The 16,410-nt window shown below is 42.9% G+C and overlaps 1 protein-coding gene across 2 annotated transcripts in view; it reads left to right on the forward strand.

Annotated features, from left to right (window-relative positions):
• samd12 (sterile alpha motif domain containing 12) overlaps positions 1 to 16,410 on the forward strand; it is a 225,249-nt gene that overhangs the window by 60,512 nt on the left and 148,327 nt on the right. For both annotated transcript variants that reach the window (XM_084081257.1, XM_084081256.1), the window contains exon 2: positions 116 to 330. In XM_084081257.1, coding sequence (XP_083937383.1) covers positions 116 to 330 — 215 coding nt within the window. The remainder of the gene's footprint in view (positions 1 to 115; positions 331 to 16,410) is intronic.

Genomic DNA, 16,410 nt, shown 5'->3' on the forward strand with positions numbered 1-16,410 from the left:
TCTCCCTCTTTTGACCCCCATGCCTCTCCCTCCCTCCCTCCCTCCCTCCTTGTCTCCTTCCCATCCGATCCATCTCTCCGTTCCCTCCTCACACCTCTTCCTCGTCTTGGCCCAGCTGTTCACTGCAACCTGAGCCAGAATGGGATCGACCACCAGATGTGCCCTGAAGACATGACATCACAGCTGGAGGAAGAGGAGGAGTCCGTGGACCAAGGGGCCGTGTTGCTGTTGGAGGACGACGACAGCCCCCCGTACCGGGACATCAGCCCCCCGGGGTACCAGCGACGCTCCCCACCACACCGCTCCGTCTCCGAGTCTGAGCTCACACGGGTAAGAAAAACCCTGCGATGTTGTAACCACATTAACCCTGGCATCCTTAACACATTCCATGCCAGAGTTGTACTCACCCACTGCCAGCGATTTTATTGTTTTTTTCACCTAGCCACAGACCTCGCTAAATACCTTTCATAAGGATAATTCCTTTTAACAGGTCGTTCATGAAAGTCCTTGCGGTCTTGTTTCCAATGAGAACCTGTGAGCAATTAGGGGTTAAGAGTCTTGCTCAGGGACAAATTTCATATCATCGACACATATGCTGACCTGGCCTGGAATCGAACCTGGGGCAACCAGGGCCTCTGGCTCCCTAGGCGGGCTCACTAACCATTCAGCTATGGCCGCCCCATGATCGGGTGTTCAACTGTTTGTAGACACACAGGGTAGTTGTGTTAGTGGCCCAGAGAAGACATTTTCAATCGGTTACATTCCATTTTGCAGTAGTAGCACTTTCTAAAACCGGTTTCAAAGAGCGCTCTGCGCGGAGAAAAACAACACCGAGATAATGGCGATTTAGCGGAAGCTTTAGAGCGGCGGCAGATGCAGAAAATTTGCAAAAAAGTCAGTCCAGGTCAAGCGTAATTGGAAATAGTGAATAGATAAGTGCCAACCTGTGCTGTGTTCCCCCTTTCTACTTGCAAGGGTTTTGCAAGGGGAGGTGGAGTCTACTGTTAGGTGGCCCTTAGTAAAGTAAAGTTTATCACTAATGATCTGCTAAAAGTTCTAGTTTATTCACTATTTTATTTTTACTGGCTCTTCGGCTTGCTTCGTTTTGCCTACACAATCTATTTTAGAAGATAATTGTTGTTCATAACCCATCCCTGTCCAGCGGGGCAGTGTGTCGGCACAGTGTGTCGTACATGAGTGGGTAGAGGGGCCACCTGAGAACCGGAAGGTCACAGATTTGCCCCTCGGCTCGCTCAGTCTGCATGTCAAAGTGTTATCACTAACACTCTTCCCCCATGCACTCATTATGTTTTCTAAAATACAAAATTAAGAGAATTGTTTTTCAAGGCGCTTGGCGCAAGTAGCCTCAACATATCTGTGTGAGAGAGCATGGTCCATTTTCAGGCCCAGCAGCCCACAGGTGTTGTGTTTCACTGCTGCTTCGACCGCCAGGCTGTTTTGATGTCCCACGCTGACAGCGAGCAACTTAATAAAATATCTTTGGTTAAAGGTAGGGTAAGTGATATTTTTTTGGTTAAAACAAAAGGTTTTTGTTAAAAAGGTTAAAGCACTATATTCTGATAGTAATCATTGCTACAGCTCTTTATTTAACAGAAAATACATTTTCCGGTAGGTGTCAAAATCTCAGCCAATCAGAAGAAAGTACCCATTTTTAAGCTTCTTTTTTATAGTGCTCCAGTTCCAATTTTGTCTGCTCATTTCTTAGTGTCATCACTTCCAATTTCACTTGTTTAATCTATATCCTGATTGAGTTCTCTATCCTGAGTGGATAAAATTGGAAATTAAACTGAAACGAAAATGCATTTTCTGTTTTATAAAGAGCTGGAGAGACAAGGAGACTCCTTTTACTGAACAAACACTCTATAGCAATGAGTACTATCAGAATATAGAGCTATTTAACACTTATTTTAACCAAAGAAAATCCCTTACCCTACCTAAATGCCATGATTGTGGACTGAAATTTAAATTTAAATGCAACTTCTCCAAAGACTGGCTTGGCAATCCCAAATATAAAGACTTTGTGTAAAATCGTTTGACATCTGAAAACATGGGCTGTTGTAAGCCATATGCAGGGACAAAAACACTGTCGTCTTGTCGCCGCGTCCTCTGCACCGAGAGTCGCCACATTTTTGTCTCAACCCAGCGCGAGACCAAGTCCGACATGAGATTATGTGTGTCCTTCAAATGACGAGCTAATGTTATCTGGAAATCCTGGAAAGCTCACAAAACTAAGCTAACGTCGGTTGTTGTACCGGTGTATCCACTAGCGATAGTGACTCGAATGTATGCGTCTGTTAGCTTGCTATATATATTGTCAGTGATTACATGGTTTACGTTCTTAGCTTTGTGTAACGCAATTGCTAGGGGGAATAGGGAGCATTTGAAGCTGCAACGTTTAGTCGTAGTTCAAATCAGCCGCTGTTGCAGTGACTGGCAAGCTACTAATCATCAGCCTAACAAGTTATCTGTAGTGAAGGCGCTGATTTGTACTCGGTTGGACAACGGTGTTGCTCGACAAGGATAGCAGAAGTACAAGCTCGCAACACTGTAGTGCGACGGTAGCGCTATATCGCCACCCTCTGGCGCCAGTGCATTATAACTGCTTTTAACCCATTGATACCTGAAGCCGATTCTACATGTCTCCTAAATCCCAACAGTTTTCTGAAAAACGTATGTTTCTATATCAGTGGTGCTCAATCTTTTTCATGTCAAGGACCCCCAAAATTATATGTATTTGGCCGCGGACCCCCATCAAAATGTTTTGTTCCAGGGACCCCCCAGAAGCAAAGATTTGAGTTAAAAATGTTCGCTTTAAAAAAATATATATTCAAAGATTTGCACACATTTTCACGATTTTTCAAAAATAGCAGATCTACAAGCTCGTAGCGCGGCACCGAGTGCCGTGCTATGAGCTTGTACATCTGCTATTTTTGAATAGCCCAGCTTTTTAGCTCAAATCTAAATATTACACAGTTCCAGGTCTTAATGGGTTAAATTCAGTCTATTAGTTTTACTAAACAGTAAGTAGGCAACATACAGTACAGAGTTAGTTTCAGATGTTTAGACCCTGAAATTAATTATGATCATGTTATTGGCCATGTTTATTGCAGGTTTTGTTTATTTGCACAAACGGTGAAATGCATGAATCAATATTAGCATTTTAGTTCATCTTACGATGTAGGCGGATCGCTACACTACAGCAGTACACTGACATGCCCTCTGTCACCATAATGACACACGTGATCATCTGTGAAGTCGTTATTCTGGCGTTTAAATGTTCATTATTGCTGGATTGTGAAGCTGTTTTTGTAAAGGCGTTTATTTCTTAATGAGCCAAATTTGCTGGACCAAATGTTAACTGGAAGCTGTTTAACACACTGTCCAGGGACTTTGGAAGAAGAGATTGGCTCCAAACTCCTCAACGTAGGGAGCTGTGGTCTAGTGGTCTACATGTAATGCACAATAATGCATTTAAAGCTGGCAGCAATACTACCACTTGGGACATTGAGCACACTCTAAATTGTCATTACTGGCTTTTTATGGACTCCCCAGCCAGGCGTGATGATTATACAAAAGTAACTAGTTCAACAGTTTTCCCTCTCAAGTGCTGTCAACATACTTACTTACTTAGGCCTTTAAATTCCCTGAGGAACATAGGCCATTGATGAAACTCCTCCATCCCCTTCGGTCTTGTGCCCTCCGCTCCAGTTGTTGCCATGACAGCCCTTGCGCCTTCATCTCCTGCTCTGTGGTTCTTCTCCAGGTGGCTCTAGGCCTTCCTCTCTTCCTCTTGCCTTGCGGGTTCCATGTTAGCGCCTGTTTTGTAATTGATTTATTTTGTCTTCGCAGTGTGTGCCCTATCCAATTCCATTTCCTCCTCCCGATTTGTGTTCCTATTGTGTCCTGTCTAGTGAGGTCCCACAGGTTGACATTGGAGATGGTGTTGGGCCAGTATATTCCTAGGAGGCGTCGGAGGCAGCGGTTGAGGAATGTCTGTATTTTGTTGAGTATGGTGGTTGTTATCTTCCAGGTTTCTGAACTGTAGAGTAGGGTGGATTTGACGTTTGAGTTGAAGATGTGCAGTTTGGTCTTGCGTGAAATGTCTTTTGCTTTCCAGATTTTATTTAATATGTTGAATGTGGTCCTGGCTTTGCCTATTCTAGCACTGACATCCTCATCCGTTCCTCCGTCCACCGCGATTATGCTTCCTAAGTATGTAAAACTGGTTACCTCCTCTAGCTGCTTTTGGCCCATGATTATTGGGGTGTTGTTCTTATTGTTGATCCGTATTACCTTAGTTTTTGACGAGTTGATTTTAAGCCCAAGTGAAGCAGCTGCTGTCTCTAGGCTGTCAACATAGATGGCTAGGAAACGTCCCAGTCCTAGAAAGAGCCATTACAATCAGGGTTGCCAGATCTGCTTATTATAATTTCCCCGCAAGATTTCATTTGAAAATAGCCGATCTACAAGCGCCCATGTTTTTGGTAAAAGCCAACATCTTCCTCTCCATTGCACGAGAGTGCCAGCCTTTTCTAGTAAAGTATCAAACTGATAACAAGCCCATGCTGCTGCCTTTCCTGGCGGATGATCTTTTCGCCACACTGAAGCACCTTCTCCAGAGATTTGTCACAGACGATACACTTTGAGAGGGCGAAGACACCCGCACAGAAGACGAAGTGGACCAACTGAAGAGGAAGAGAGTGAAGCCCCAGACACAGATAAATGCACTCCTGACATCAGCAGATGAACTTGTTGATCTGTTGAAGCAGAAGTCACAGACAAAGATCTCGGTCCTTGCCAAATCAAATGCCCTCAGTGAATGCTGCTAAGGACATAGAAAAGGAGGTGTGTGTGTGTGTGTGTGTGTGTGTGTGTGTGTGTGTGTGTGTGTGTGTGTGTGTGTGTGTGTGTGTGTGTGTGTGTGTGTGTGCGTGCGCGTGTGCGTGCGTGTTCCAGTCCCACAGTGCGTGGTTCTCACAGCACTTTATAGTGTGTTTTTGATGTAAAAAGTTTGGTCTTAATGTATTTGTATGCAATATAGTACCTACTACCCAGCTACAATTCTGGAAATGATTTGCCAACATAATAGCATGTTCATAATTAAAATAGATTGTTATTCAGATCATTTATTTACATGATACACATCTATTTACTCAGTCTGTAAATTAGAGTCTGGAAAAAGCCTGACATTTTTAAATTTCAAATGTGTAGGAACCCTGTCACCTGAGCAGCCTTCTGCTGGGTGAAGCTGTAAACCAGTGGTTCTTGAAGTGGGGTCAGACAGGAACCCTCAGGTTTTATTGATGAGGTTCCAAATGGACCCTTACAGGTCCATTTTACACCCTCACAGTGCACCCTATGCACAGCAGCCATATTGCGAAGACATTCACAGGTGTCGCCAATGATACTAATGAAGGCTCTGCGCCATTCTGGTCAAACAGAGTCAGGGTGCTGATATTGTTGCATGTTGGCTCATTGGAAACACTCTCCATTTGTACACTCTCAGAGTTACGGGGGGTCGTGGAAACCACTGTGCTACACTAAATGGAACAGAGCCTTCATTAGTATCATTGGTAACACCTGTGAAGGAAGTGATAATATGGCTGCTGTGCATGGAGCCTGTTATGGGGCTTGTTGAAATTGAAACGTTAAAGAACCATTGCTGTAAATGCAATTTCCACTCCCCCCAACGACCAGAAAATACTCCTTTTCCTTTTCCCATTATTTATCTAAATTGATGTGATTGAGATCAAGGGAGATTAGGTCTGGTTACAGTAGCATGACACACTGAAAGGTGAAAATCGATTTGCATTTTTTGATCTACCCCGACCCGGTGTAAACAAGGAAGTGAACAAGGACGTAATGTGGAACGCTGTGGTTTTTTAGCTCTGCTTCAATTGTTCCTCTTCCTCATTGTTACTAATTATAGATCAGAGGTTTCATCAGAAGCGATACAGACTGAGTAGCTTATTTCCTCTCCAAAAATAGATTGCGGTTGGGATGGTGGGGAGAGAGAGGAGTGTTCATAATACACACAGAGACACAGAAGCGTGCGCGCGCGCACACACACACACACACACACACACACACACACACACACACACACACACACACACACACACACACACACACACACACACACACACACACACACACACACACACACACGCACACACACAGCGCTCTACCTCTCTTTCTCATCCGAGAAACCAGGAGTGACAGTGATAATTGGCTGTCGGTCAAACTAACTGGAAGTGCGTTCAGTCAAACCGTGTCCTTTGTGTAAACCCTGGACGAGCCTTTGAAATGCCAGCCTGTAGAACTGTGTTCAGTTATCACACACACACACAGACACACACACACACACCGGCAGGGTTGCCAGATCTGCTTATTATAATAATTTCCCCGCAGGATTTTATTTGAAAATAGCCGATCTACAAGCTCACAACGCGTCGCATCGCGCCGCGTTGTGAGCTTGTAGATCTGCTATTTTCAAATAGCTGATGTATGTGTTACTTCCTCTTTTGGCCACCGAATGGTTTTAGTGTTTGAGCTCCTAGGAACCTCCTACAGTAAGGTTACAAAAGGTACACATGGCGAGCTGTCCCACCCCCTGTGTGTGTGTGTGTGTGTGTGTGTGTGTGTGTGTGTGTGTGTGTGTGTGTGTGTGTGCGTGCCCGTGTGCAGTGTTGCCAGATTCTGTGAGAGAAACAAGCAACCAGGTGTAGGAAAACCAGCCCAAAAGAGGCGACTAATGTGCCACATGAGCACTTTAACATATACATCAGCTATTTGAAAATAGCAGATCTACAAGCTCACAACGCGTCGCGATGCGACGCGTTGTGAGCTTGTAGATCTGCTATTTTCAAATACATTCATGCGGGGAAATTATAATATAAGCAGATCTGGCAACCCTGACCGCACGGATGAACATGGCGTGAGACATTCCACTGTTTTTGTAAACTAGGCCTGGCTAATACAGTCACTCACTTTGTATGGTTTGTTTTGTCACGCTGCCCTGTCAGCTGGGTGGGGTTGGCCACATACTGTACACCACTGGTTCTCAAAGTGGGGTCCGGGGACCCCCAGGGGTACTTGGGGGGGTTCCAGGGGGTCCCCAGCAAAATGTCTTAATATAGCGTCACAATAATTTTAACCTTTTATACTTTGGCTATTCAAAAATAGCAGATCTACAAGCTCATAGCGCGGCACCGAGTGCCGCGCTATGAGCTAGTAGATCTGCTATTTTTGAAAAATCTTGAAAATTTGTGCAAATCTTTGAATATATGTTTTTTAAAGCAAATATTTGTAACTCAAATCTTTGCTTCTGGGGGTCCCTGGAACAAAATATTTTGAAATGGGGGTCCGCGGCCAAATACATATCATTTTGGGGGTCCTTGACATGAAAAAGTTTGAGAACCACTGATATACACAGTAGAATTCTCAGTGTCAACACTTGCTATACATCCCATGTCTATAAGTAGTGTTACAGTATTATAATTGCCATAGTTGTAATGCATTACGATCACTGTTATAATGCTTTATAGTGTGATTATAAGTCACGATAAGTGGTCATTGGGTGCTTTGAGTAAAGTAATGACCACTCATAGTGCTTTATAATCATTCTATAATGCATTACAGCAGTGCTTATAATGCATTATATAGTTATTATGTATTTTACAACCATGAGAATTATAGTAAAACTATGATGAAAAGAAAGTCAGTTAGTGAACAGAAATGATGAAGTATTATGATACTTTACCTTACAAGTAATCATAAGAGGCTTTATAATGTGTTATGATTGCATTATGAGAGCTTATGACTGTAGTTATACAGTGTTATAAGCCAATTACAATGCTTTTAGACGTGCCCTTTATAAGTCATTATGAAATGCTTTTTAAAGTGTTATGGTTGTTATAAAGCATTGTGTATGTATGAGTGCTGCTTATGACTATACTTATACAGTGTGATAAGCAGATTACGATGCCTTTATAAGTATGCCTATAATGCATTATAGAAATGACCCTCATAGAAAGTGTTTGTTAAGTGGCTGTAAATAGCATTTGATTCAAATGAATCCATAATAACGCCTATAGTGCAGGTGGAGTGGCTGTCTTGGAAACTGAAGGTTCTCGGTTCGATCCTTGAGCAACTTGAGCAACTTGAGCAACTTGACATACGGCTCCCAACAGTTTTTTTTTAACTTGCATGGTTGCCTCTGTGAATGGCTGAATGTAATGCACATTGTAAAGTGCTTTGGAGAAAGGTGCTATAGAAATGCACCATTTACCATTTAGGCCATTTCAGCTCGACTCATCAACCCTTTTAATGCAGAACAGGGGTCTTCAACAGGGGGTCCTCAGAGTTATTACAGGGGGTCCGCCAAATCTTTGTATGATTGGGGAACATTAGCCGAAAATAGCGGATCTACAAGCTCACAACGCCTCGCGCTGCGAGGCGTTGTGAGCTTGTAGATCGGCTATTTTCGGAGAGTTGTCGTAGAGAGGGAAAAGGAGCAGACCAAGTACAGAGCCAACGCTCAAGTTGACTAAATACGGAGGGTTTGAAAGGTTAACTCTCTGAATTTACACATGAACATGAATCCAACATATTCATTGAAAAGATGATGCGTGTCAAACATGTCTACAGTACGAAGCCATCTATGAAAATATTGAATCTGCAACACCGATTTATGTAATGTAGTGGGGGTCCCTGGCTGCTTCATCTCTCTCTCTCTCGGCTAGGGGGTCCTTGACCTGAAAAACATTGAAGATGTCATGACCTGTCTGTTGTATACTCTTATTTTGTAGCGCCGTCCTAGTGGTTCCTGTCTGCCCTAGTGTTTGCTACCTGTCTTACCTCCTTGTGATTACTTGTTTCTCCACCGGTGTCCTGTTAGTCTCCCAGCCAATCCCTGTGTTGATTGTAGGTAATGTTTCACCTGTGTCTATTTAAACCTCCCTGTGTTCGGTGTTCACTTGTCTGATTATAGTTAATGTCATGGTATCCTGCCCTTGTAAGTCCTGCTTTGTCAGTTTGTATCTTGAGTTTATTAATACATCTTCATTGAACCGTATCTGCTTGCCTGCCTGCCTGCTTCTGCACTTGTGTCCACAACTTGTCTCATATCGTGACAGAAAAGACCCCTGATGTAGAACATTAAATAATAACCAAGCCCCAACGGCTAGTTAAATTTGTAACCAAGCCCACGCACATAAACGAAAGAATGTGTCATTCCCTTTTCTCCTTTGTACATATACTGTAGTGTCTGTAGTTGTTGATGACATGTGTTGTTATGGTGTTAATGTTTGAAGCTATTTTGATTAATTGAATACATACAGTAGGACCACAATGGAAACACGCCTTTTTTTGTGTTATCCTTTTAGCCTTAAAGGTAGGGTGATTCTTTTGTTTGTCGGTCAAAACGTTTTTGTTAAAAAGTTAAAGTACGGTACTATATTCTGATAGTAATCATTGCCATGGAGTGTTTGTTCAGTAACAGCCCCCCCACCCCCCCCCCCCCTCCTCCTATCGCTCCAGCTCTTTAATAAACAGAAAATACATTTTCAGGTAGGTGACCACATTTCAGCCAATCAGGAGAGAGTTCCCATTTATCAGCTTCATTTTTTTGTGTAGTGTTCCAGTTCCAATTGTTAATCTGTATCCTGACTGAGTTCTCTATCCTGATTGGATCAAATTGGTATCCCGTCCTGAAAATGCATTTACTGTTTAATATACACGTGCTGCTTACATTTATGACTAATAAAGTATTCAATCAATCCACACAAAAAAAGCAAGCAAGCACAGCAAGTTTGGGTCAACTCACTTGGACCACATCACACCTGAGGTGTATGTTCTTGTTTTGTACACTGTGTTTACTTAACTCTGAGATTGTAATTTGGTTGCATTTGTACCCTCTCAATGTTACTAATGGATAAATGAACACTGAGCATTTTTTTACTGGGCATGCTCTGCGTGTTATGGACCCAACTAACTCCCAAGGTCAATGAATCACGTTCTTTGATGTGCCTCAGTGAATTCGGCAAGTGCCTGTAAATCCAATTTCAACCTGAGGCGTTTTTAAAAAAAAGGCTTATTAATTCGACCGGCGCAGTGTTATATTCTCCACGCAAACCGTCCACACACACACAGTTCTCTGATACACACGCATGTGCGCGCGCGAGCACACACAGACACACTACAAACGCGCAAAAACACATCGTCATTGTCAACCCCGTTCCCTGTATGTAACAGAATAATTAAGAAAGGGACTTCTCATCTCCTCATAACGGAGAGAGAGAGAGAGAGAGAGAGAGAGAGGGACAGAGTGAGATAGAGGCACAAAGAGAGAGGGAGCAAGAGAGAGAGAGCTTAAAAGACAAGAACAGAGAGCCTAAGACATAGAGAGGGAGAGAGGGCCATATCGGAGTCATTAATTAACTGGGTGCTGGAGAAAGTTGGGAGTTGACATGAGGCCTCCATGTCTCAATAGATAGTTACTCTAGTAGTGCGTGTTTCTGGCCACTAGGTGGCAGTATGTAATAGTGAATATGCCCTCACCATGGCAGCGAATATAGCCCCAGACAGAATTCTGCATGTACTGCATTATGGAAGAGAAACAGAAGGACATCCTATCATATTAGCCTGTCATAAGACGGCATTTATTTATCGGACATCCTCAAAGAAGTGGAGTTGAGGCGAATCCTTCACTAAGACCCGAGTTGTGTATGCTCTTGTGTAGAGCATCGCTCTACATAACCGTATAACTTTAACCCTATATTCTTAACCCATTAAGACCTGAGGTGATTCTTAGAAATGTTCTAAATCCTAACAAAAAAAAATCAACATTTTTCAAAAATAGCAGATCTACAAGCTCATAGCGCGGCACTCGGTGCCGCGCTATGAGCTTGTAGATCTGCTATTTTTTAATAGCCAAAGAAATCCAAAGTGACACAGGTGCATTCCAGGTCTTAATGGGTCAATTGACCGGGGTCCCATAGATCCTTTCAGTATTTCACTCTACGCCAAATCTCTTTGCCGAAAATGGCCGGCCTACAAGCTTACAATGCGTCGCGTCGGTGTGAGCTTGTAGATCTGCTATTTTTTGGGAATTGGGATGCTAAGATTGACGTGGTAAAATGGTGTCAGAAGATGGAACAACAAAACCTTTCAGTCTTGTTTTAGCACAAAAATGACGTTGAGTTGAATTGTATCTAATTTTGTTGTTTAAATCGTGTCAGAAGAGAAGTCACAAAGAAGACCTTTTTAGTCTGATTTAGCACTACAATTTCATTATATTTAATTGAATTTTATTTGCAATGCAATTTATTATATTCAGTTTTACTCTGTTCTGCTACTAGAGAGAGGGATTGGAATAAATACATCCACAGTGATCCCTCAATTAGCACTCGTATCAAATGAGTCTCCAAATCAATTAAATATGCACCCAGACCTCAGATCAAATGTATCTCAAATCAATTCAATTCACACCAGACCCCCAGAGCCCCACGTTCCTTTTCAAGGTAGAATATTAAATTATAACCATTCTGCTTCACTTACTACGTCTCTACTCTACTATCAGGACATTATCTTGATAATAACCTTGTTCAAAAGCAGAAAAATGCCTTCATCAAAATATCCACTGACCATCATCCTTGATGGAAAAAATATCACATCTCTCTGCTCTGAATAGAGGGGGAAAACGATGTCATTAACCCATTAAGACCTGGAATTGTGTCATTTTTAGATTTGAGCTAAAAAGCAATATTTTACACTGTGGGCTATTCAAAAATAGCAGATCTACAAGCTCATAGCGCGGCACCGAGTGCCGCGCTACGAGCTCGTAGATCTGCTATTTTTGAAAAATCGTGAAAATGTGTACAAATATTTGAAAATATAATTTTTAAAGCGAACATTTTTAACTCAAATCTTTGCTTCTGGGGGTCCCTGGAACAAAATATTTTGATGGGGGTCCGCGGCCAAATACATGTCATAATGGGGGTCCTTGACATGAAAAAGTTTGAGCACCACTGATATAGAAACATACGTTTTTTCAGAAAACTGTTGGGATTTAGGAGGACATGTAGAATCGGCTTCAGGTCTCAATGGGTTAATATTTGAATTCCCGCTTCGATATGGGAAGCATCTCTTTCTTTTTGGCTGTATCTGCCGGGGTTTGCTCCTCAATTCAATTCTCATTTCAATCTTTTTCACTAAATGGATTTCCTCGAAAATCTCAAAAACTCTGTTATCTCCGCGCCGTCAAAGAATCCTTGTGTCCCGATCTAAGAAGAAAATGGCTCTTATCATTTCTGGAATGGAACAAAAAGAAAATAGTGACCCCCCCCGTGGCCCTTTGTGCCCAGCCTATTAACCTGAAACATGATGAGAAGAGCGTAATGTGTCTTGTCTGGAGATATGGTTTGCACACATTATATACAGTTACCGCAGCCTCTCTTTGTACAACAGTTCAACAGGGAGATTTACTCTCCGAGTCACATGACCTTCATATCTGGAAAGACGGGGACTTGTCTATATAGGCAACATATCTTTTTTTTAAGCCCTCTTAAGCCCCTATGTCATTGGTTCTCAAAGTGGGGTCCGGGGACCCCCAGGGGTACTTGAAGGGGTTCCAGGGGGTCCCCAGCTAAATGATGGACAGGAACCAAATGGACCCTTATGGGTCTGTAACTCTGAGAGTGTACAAATGGAACCAAATGGACCCTAACGGGTCCATTTGGTTCCATTTGTACACTCTCAGAGTTAAATTAACATTGATTTTACAATATGAATTGGGGTCCCAGAGATATAAATGCCATTAAATGGGGGTCTGTAGCCATAATGCATGTCAAATTGGGGGTCCTTGAAGTTAAAATGGTTGAGAATCACTGCTAGAGCCGTAAAAATCGTCTCTTTAAGGGGTTCCCTGGCATATCTTTTCAAATGGGGGTCCGCGGGCTAATAAGTGTCAATTTGGGGGTCCTTGACATGAAAACGTTTGAGAACCACTGCCCTATGTTATACTTTCGTCGTGCGTTAGTGTAGTGCTACGAAACGGGCTGATCTACAAGCTCACAATGCATCGCAAGTTGTAGATGCTGCTTTACCTGTTTTTCCGCCTATAGTGACATGGCAAAAAATAGGGGCGCCAGGTTTGAAAGTGGTTAATACTCCACAGTCTTGTCGACTAAGACTAAAAGACTGAAAGACTAAGATGTTGATATTTAGTCGACTAAGACTAGACTAAGATGACTAAAATAGGAACTAAAACTACTGTAAATGGTGTGTTGTTCTAAAGACTAAGACTTTGCATCAGAATTTGCTGTCAAAATGAACACTGATACTCCATCACTGCTCTTATAACGGAGGCCTGTGGTTGACGCGCTATTCATTTTCCTGAGCACATCCATAATGGATATTTAAATGGTTATCAGCCTAATTGCAATTATGGTTAATTATGTGCATCATGCGTGTTTCCACAGCGGTTGCTACGTGGTAACGTGTGTTCCTCCGTGTTATGGCTCCTTTTGACTGTTTCCCTCGTAGCTTTTGTTTTGTTGTTGTTTCTTTCTTTTTTTAAATGTCCTTGCTCTGTTGCCAAGGTAACGTGAAGAAACACGTGAACTGGGACTTGCGTGTATCAATTAAGCCAAGGACGGCATGTGGCAGAAAAAAATGTGGTTAATAATGTGTGTGTCTTGTGTGCGCGGGTGGGTGGGTGGTTGAGGTGGGTGTATCGTGTGTAAACCATGTGTGAGTAGCGTTGCTACGGTTTGTGTGCGCTGCTGGTGTGGGCGTGTGCACATGCCGCTTCTCTCTGTGTGCGTGTGTGTGTGTCCGTGTGTGTCCGTGTGTGTGTGTGTGTGACATTCATGTACTGGATGTGTGTGCACCACCCGTCCTTATCCCATTGATACCTGGAACGCTTTTGTGTCACTTTAGATGTCTTTCGCTATTCAAAAATAGCAGATATACAAGCTCATAGCGCGGCACCGAGTGCCGCGCTATGAGCTTGTAGATCTGCTATTTTTGAAAAATCGTGAAAATATTTTTTTTATTTTATTTTTTCGAAAAACTGTTAGGATTTAGATTTTTTTTAAGAATCGCCTCAGGTCTTAATGGGTTAAGTGAGTGTATGCACGCCCTGCTCCTAGACATATTCCACTTAGAAATAAAGCAGGCTCCTTCTCTCGCCCCCCTGAGCTGTCAGTCAAATCTCTAATTGGCCCGGAGTCTCTTGAAACGTAGCTCGCTGGCTGCTCGACGATTGCGCCGTCTTGTTTTCTCTCCTCCATCCTCCTCCTCCTTTCCGGCACAGGGCTGGCAGGAAAGGCTCACCTATTGTACCGGCCTCAGGAACACAGCTCTGGGCCGCGTCCTGGCACATTGTAAAACACAGATGGCCATTGACTCAAAAAAATGGGTTCGTAAAAAAAAACGAGAAAAAAAAAAGAAAGTAAGAGAGGGAAAGAGAGTTTCCATGGCAAACTCTCTTTGCAATCTGGGACTCATTTTAACCCTTTAAGACCTGAAGCCGATTCTACAAATGTCTGCTAAATCCCAACAGTTTTCTGAAAAAAACGTATGTTTCTATATCAGTGGTGCTCAATCTTTTTCATGTCAAGGACCCCCAAAATTATTGTATTTGGCTGCGGACCCCCATCGAAATATTTTGTTCCAGGGACCCCCAGAAGCAAAGATTTGAGTTAAAAATATTTGCTTTGAAAATATATATATTCAAAGATTTGCACACATTTTCACGATTTTTCAAAAATAGCAGATCTACAAGCTTGTAGCGCGGCACTCGGTGCCGCGCTACGAGCTTGTAGGTCTGCTATTTTTGAATAGCCCAAAGTGTAAAATAATGCTTTTTAGCTCAAATCTAAAAATGACACAGTTCCAAGTCTTAATGGGTTAATGAATAAAATGTTATTTTTAACCAATCTGTATGGTAGACTATGTCCATACAATGTAACTAGCACGTCTGCCGTGGTTTGGAGGTGGTTCCACTACTCTTCCGTCGAGAAAGAAAGGGCAGGAAACCCCCACTGGTTGACAAGTAGTCCTGCCCGGAAGCTCGTAGGCCCCAATATCTCACCTGAACAAGCGGCCGTTGCCAGTTGTACACAAAGCTGCAGAAATGTGGCTTCTCGTCCTGCATCGTGGAGGGGGGAGACCTGGGTTCGAACCCCCCGGGGGGGGTATGAGATCGCGAAAGTTATACGGACTGCAGCTTTAACTTCTGAACGCTCCGGATTTTTGCAGTCACTTCCTCCTTCGCGCAGTGTTGTTTACTCCGTCTCTCTCTCTCTCTCTCTCTCTCTCTCTCTCTCTCTCTCTCTCTCTCTCTCTCTCTCTCTCTCTCAGGCATTCGACACTAAAAAAACATGCACTCATACATCTCTGGCGCGCTCTCTCTCTCTCTCTCTCTCCCCCACTGTCTCTCTCTGCCTCGCTCTCTCTCTTGTCGCTTCAGGCTAGCAAGTCGGGGTTAATTAGCATTGAGCTGAGCTGTGTTTAATGGTTAATGTGGTTTCTTCCTGCAACGGCATTAAGCCTCCCTGCAGTGTCTCAGCACGGCCCCTCCCTGCAGAGCCCGTACGGTGGCTCAGCTCAGCATCCAGATTCATGTGGCCTTACCTGCCTCCCCTTAACCCTTTACGACCGGGAACGCATCAGTGTAACCACTTTAACCATTATCTTATGCTTTGGGCTATTCAAAAAATAGCAGATCCGCAAGCTCGTAGCGCGGCACCGAGTGCCACGCTACGAGCTTGTGGATCTGCTATTTTTTTTGAAGAAGGGTGAAAAAAATTGCGAATTTCTTTTACTCAAATTTTTGCTTCTGGGGGGGGGTCCACGGCCAAATACATATCATTTTGGGTGGTCCTTGTCCTTGACATGATAAAGTTTGATTATAGCAACGTACGTTTTTTTTTTTAAAAAGACATTTGTAGAATCTCCCCCAGAAGCAAATATTAGAGTTAAAAATGTTCGCTTTAAAACATATATATATATATTGAAAAATGTGCACACATTTTCATGATTTTTCAAAAAAAATCGCAGATCTACTCGTAGATTTTTTGAATAGCCCCCAAAGCATAAGATAATGGTTAAAGTGCTTCAAATCTAAAAAATCACCGTGAAGTGGGCGGTGTGTGGTCATCACAACATGACTCACTTAAGAAAAAGCATAAACAGCTTCTTTTTAAGTCCATACTGCTATTCATAGGGCTGCACATGTGTCATGTGTTTCGCTAGCCAATCACAGTCCGGAATTTGCAAAGTCAGCCAATCACATTACAGCTAGTGGTGATGACACTAGCTGTAATGTGATTGGCTGACTTTGCAAAAGTATAGATTTGCATTGACTGTGGAAGGTTTAGGGTT

The sequence above is a fragment of the Gymnoscopelus microlampas genome (genome assembly GCF_963454915.1).
Source record: "Gymnoscopelus microlampas genome assembly, chromosome: 15".
NCBI lineage: Eukaryota > Metazoa > Chordata > Actinopteri > Myctophiformes > Myctophidae > Gymnoscopelus > Gymnoscopelus microlampas.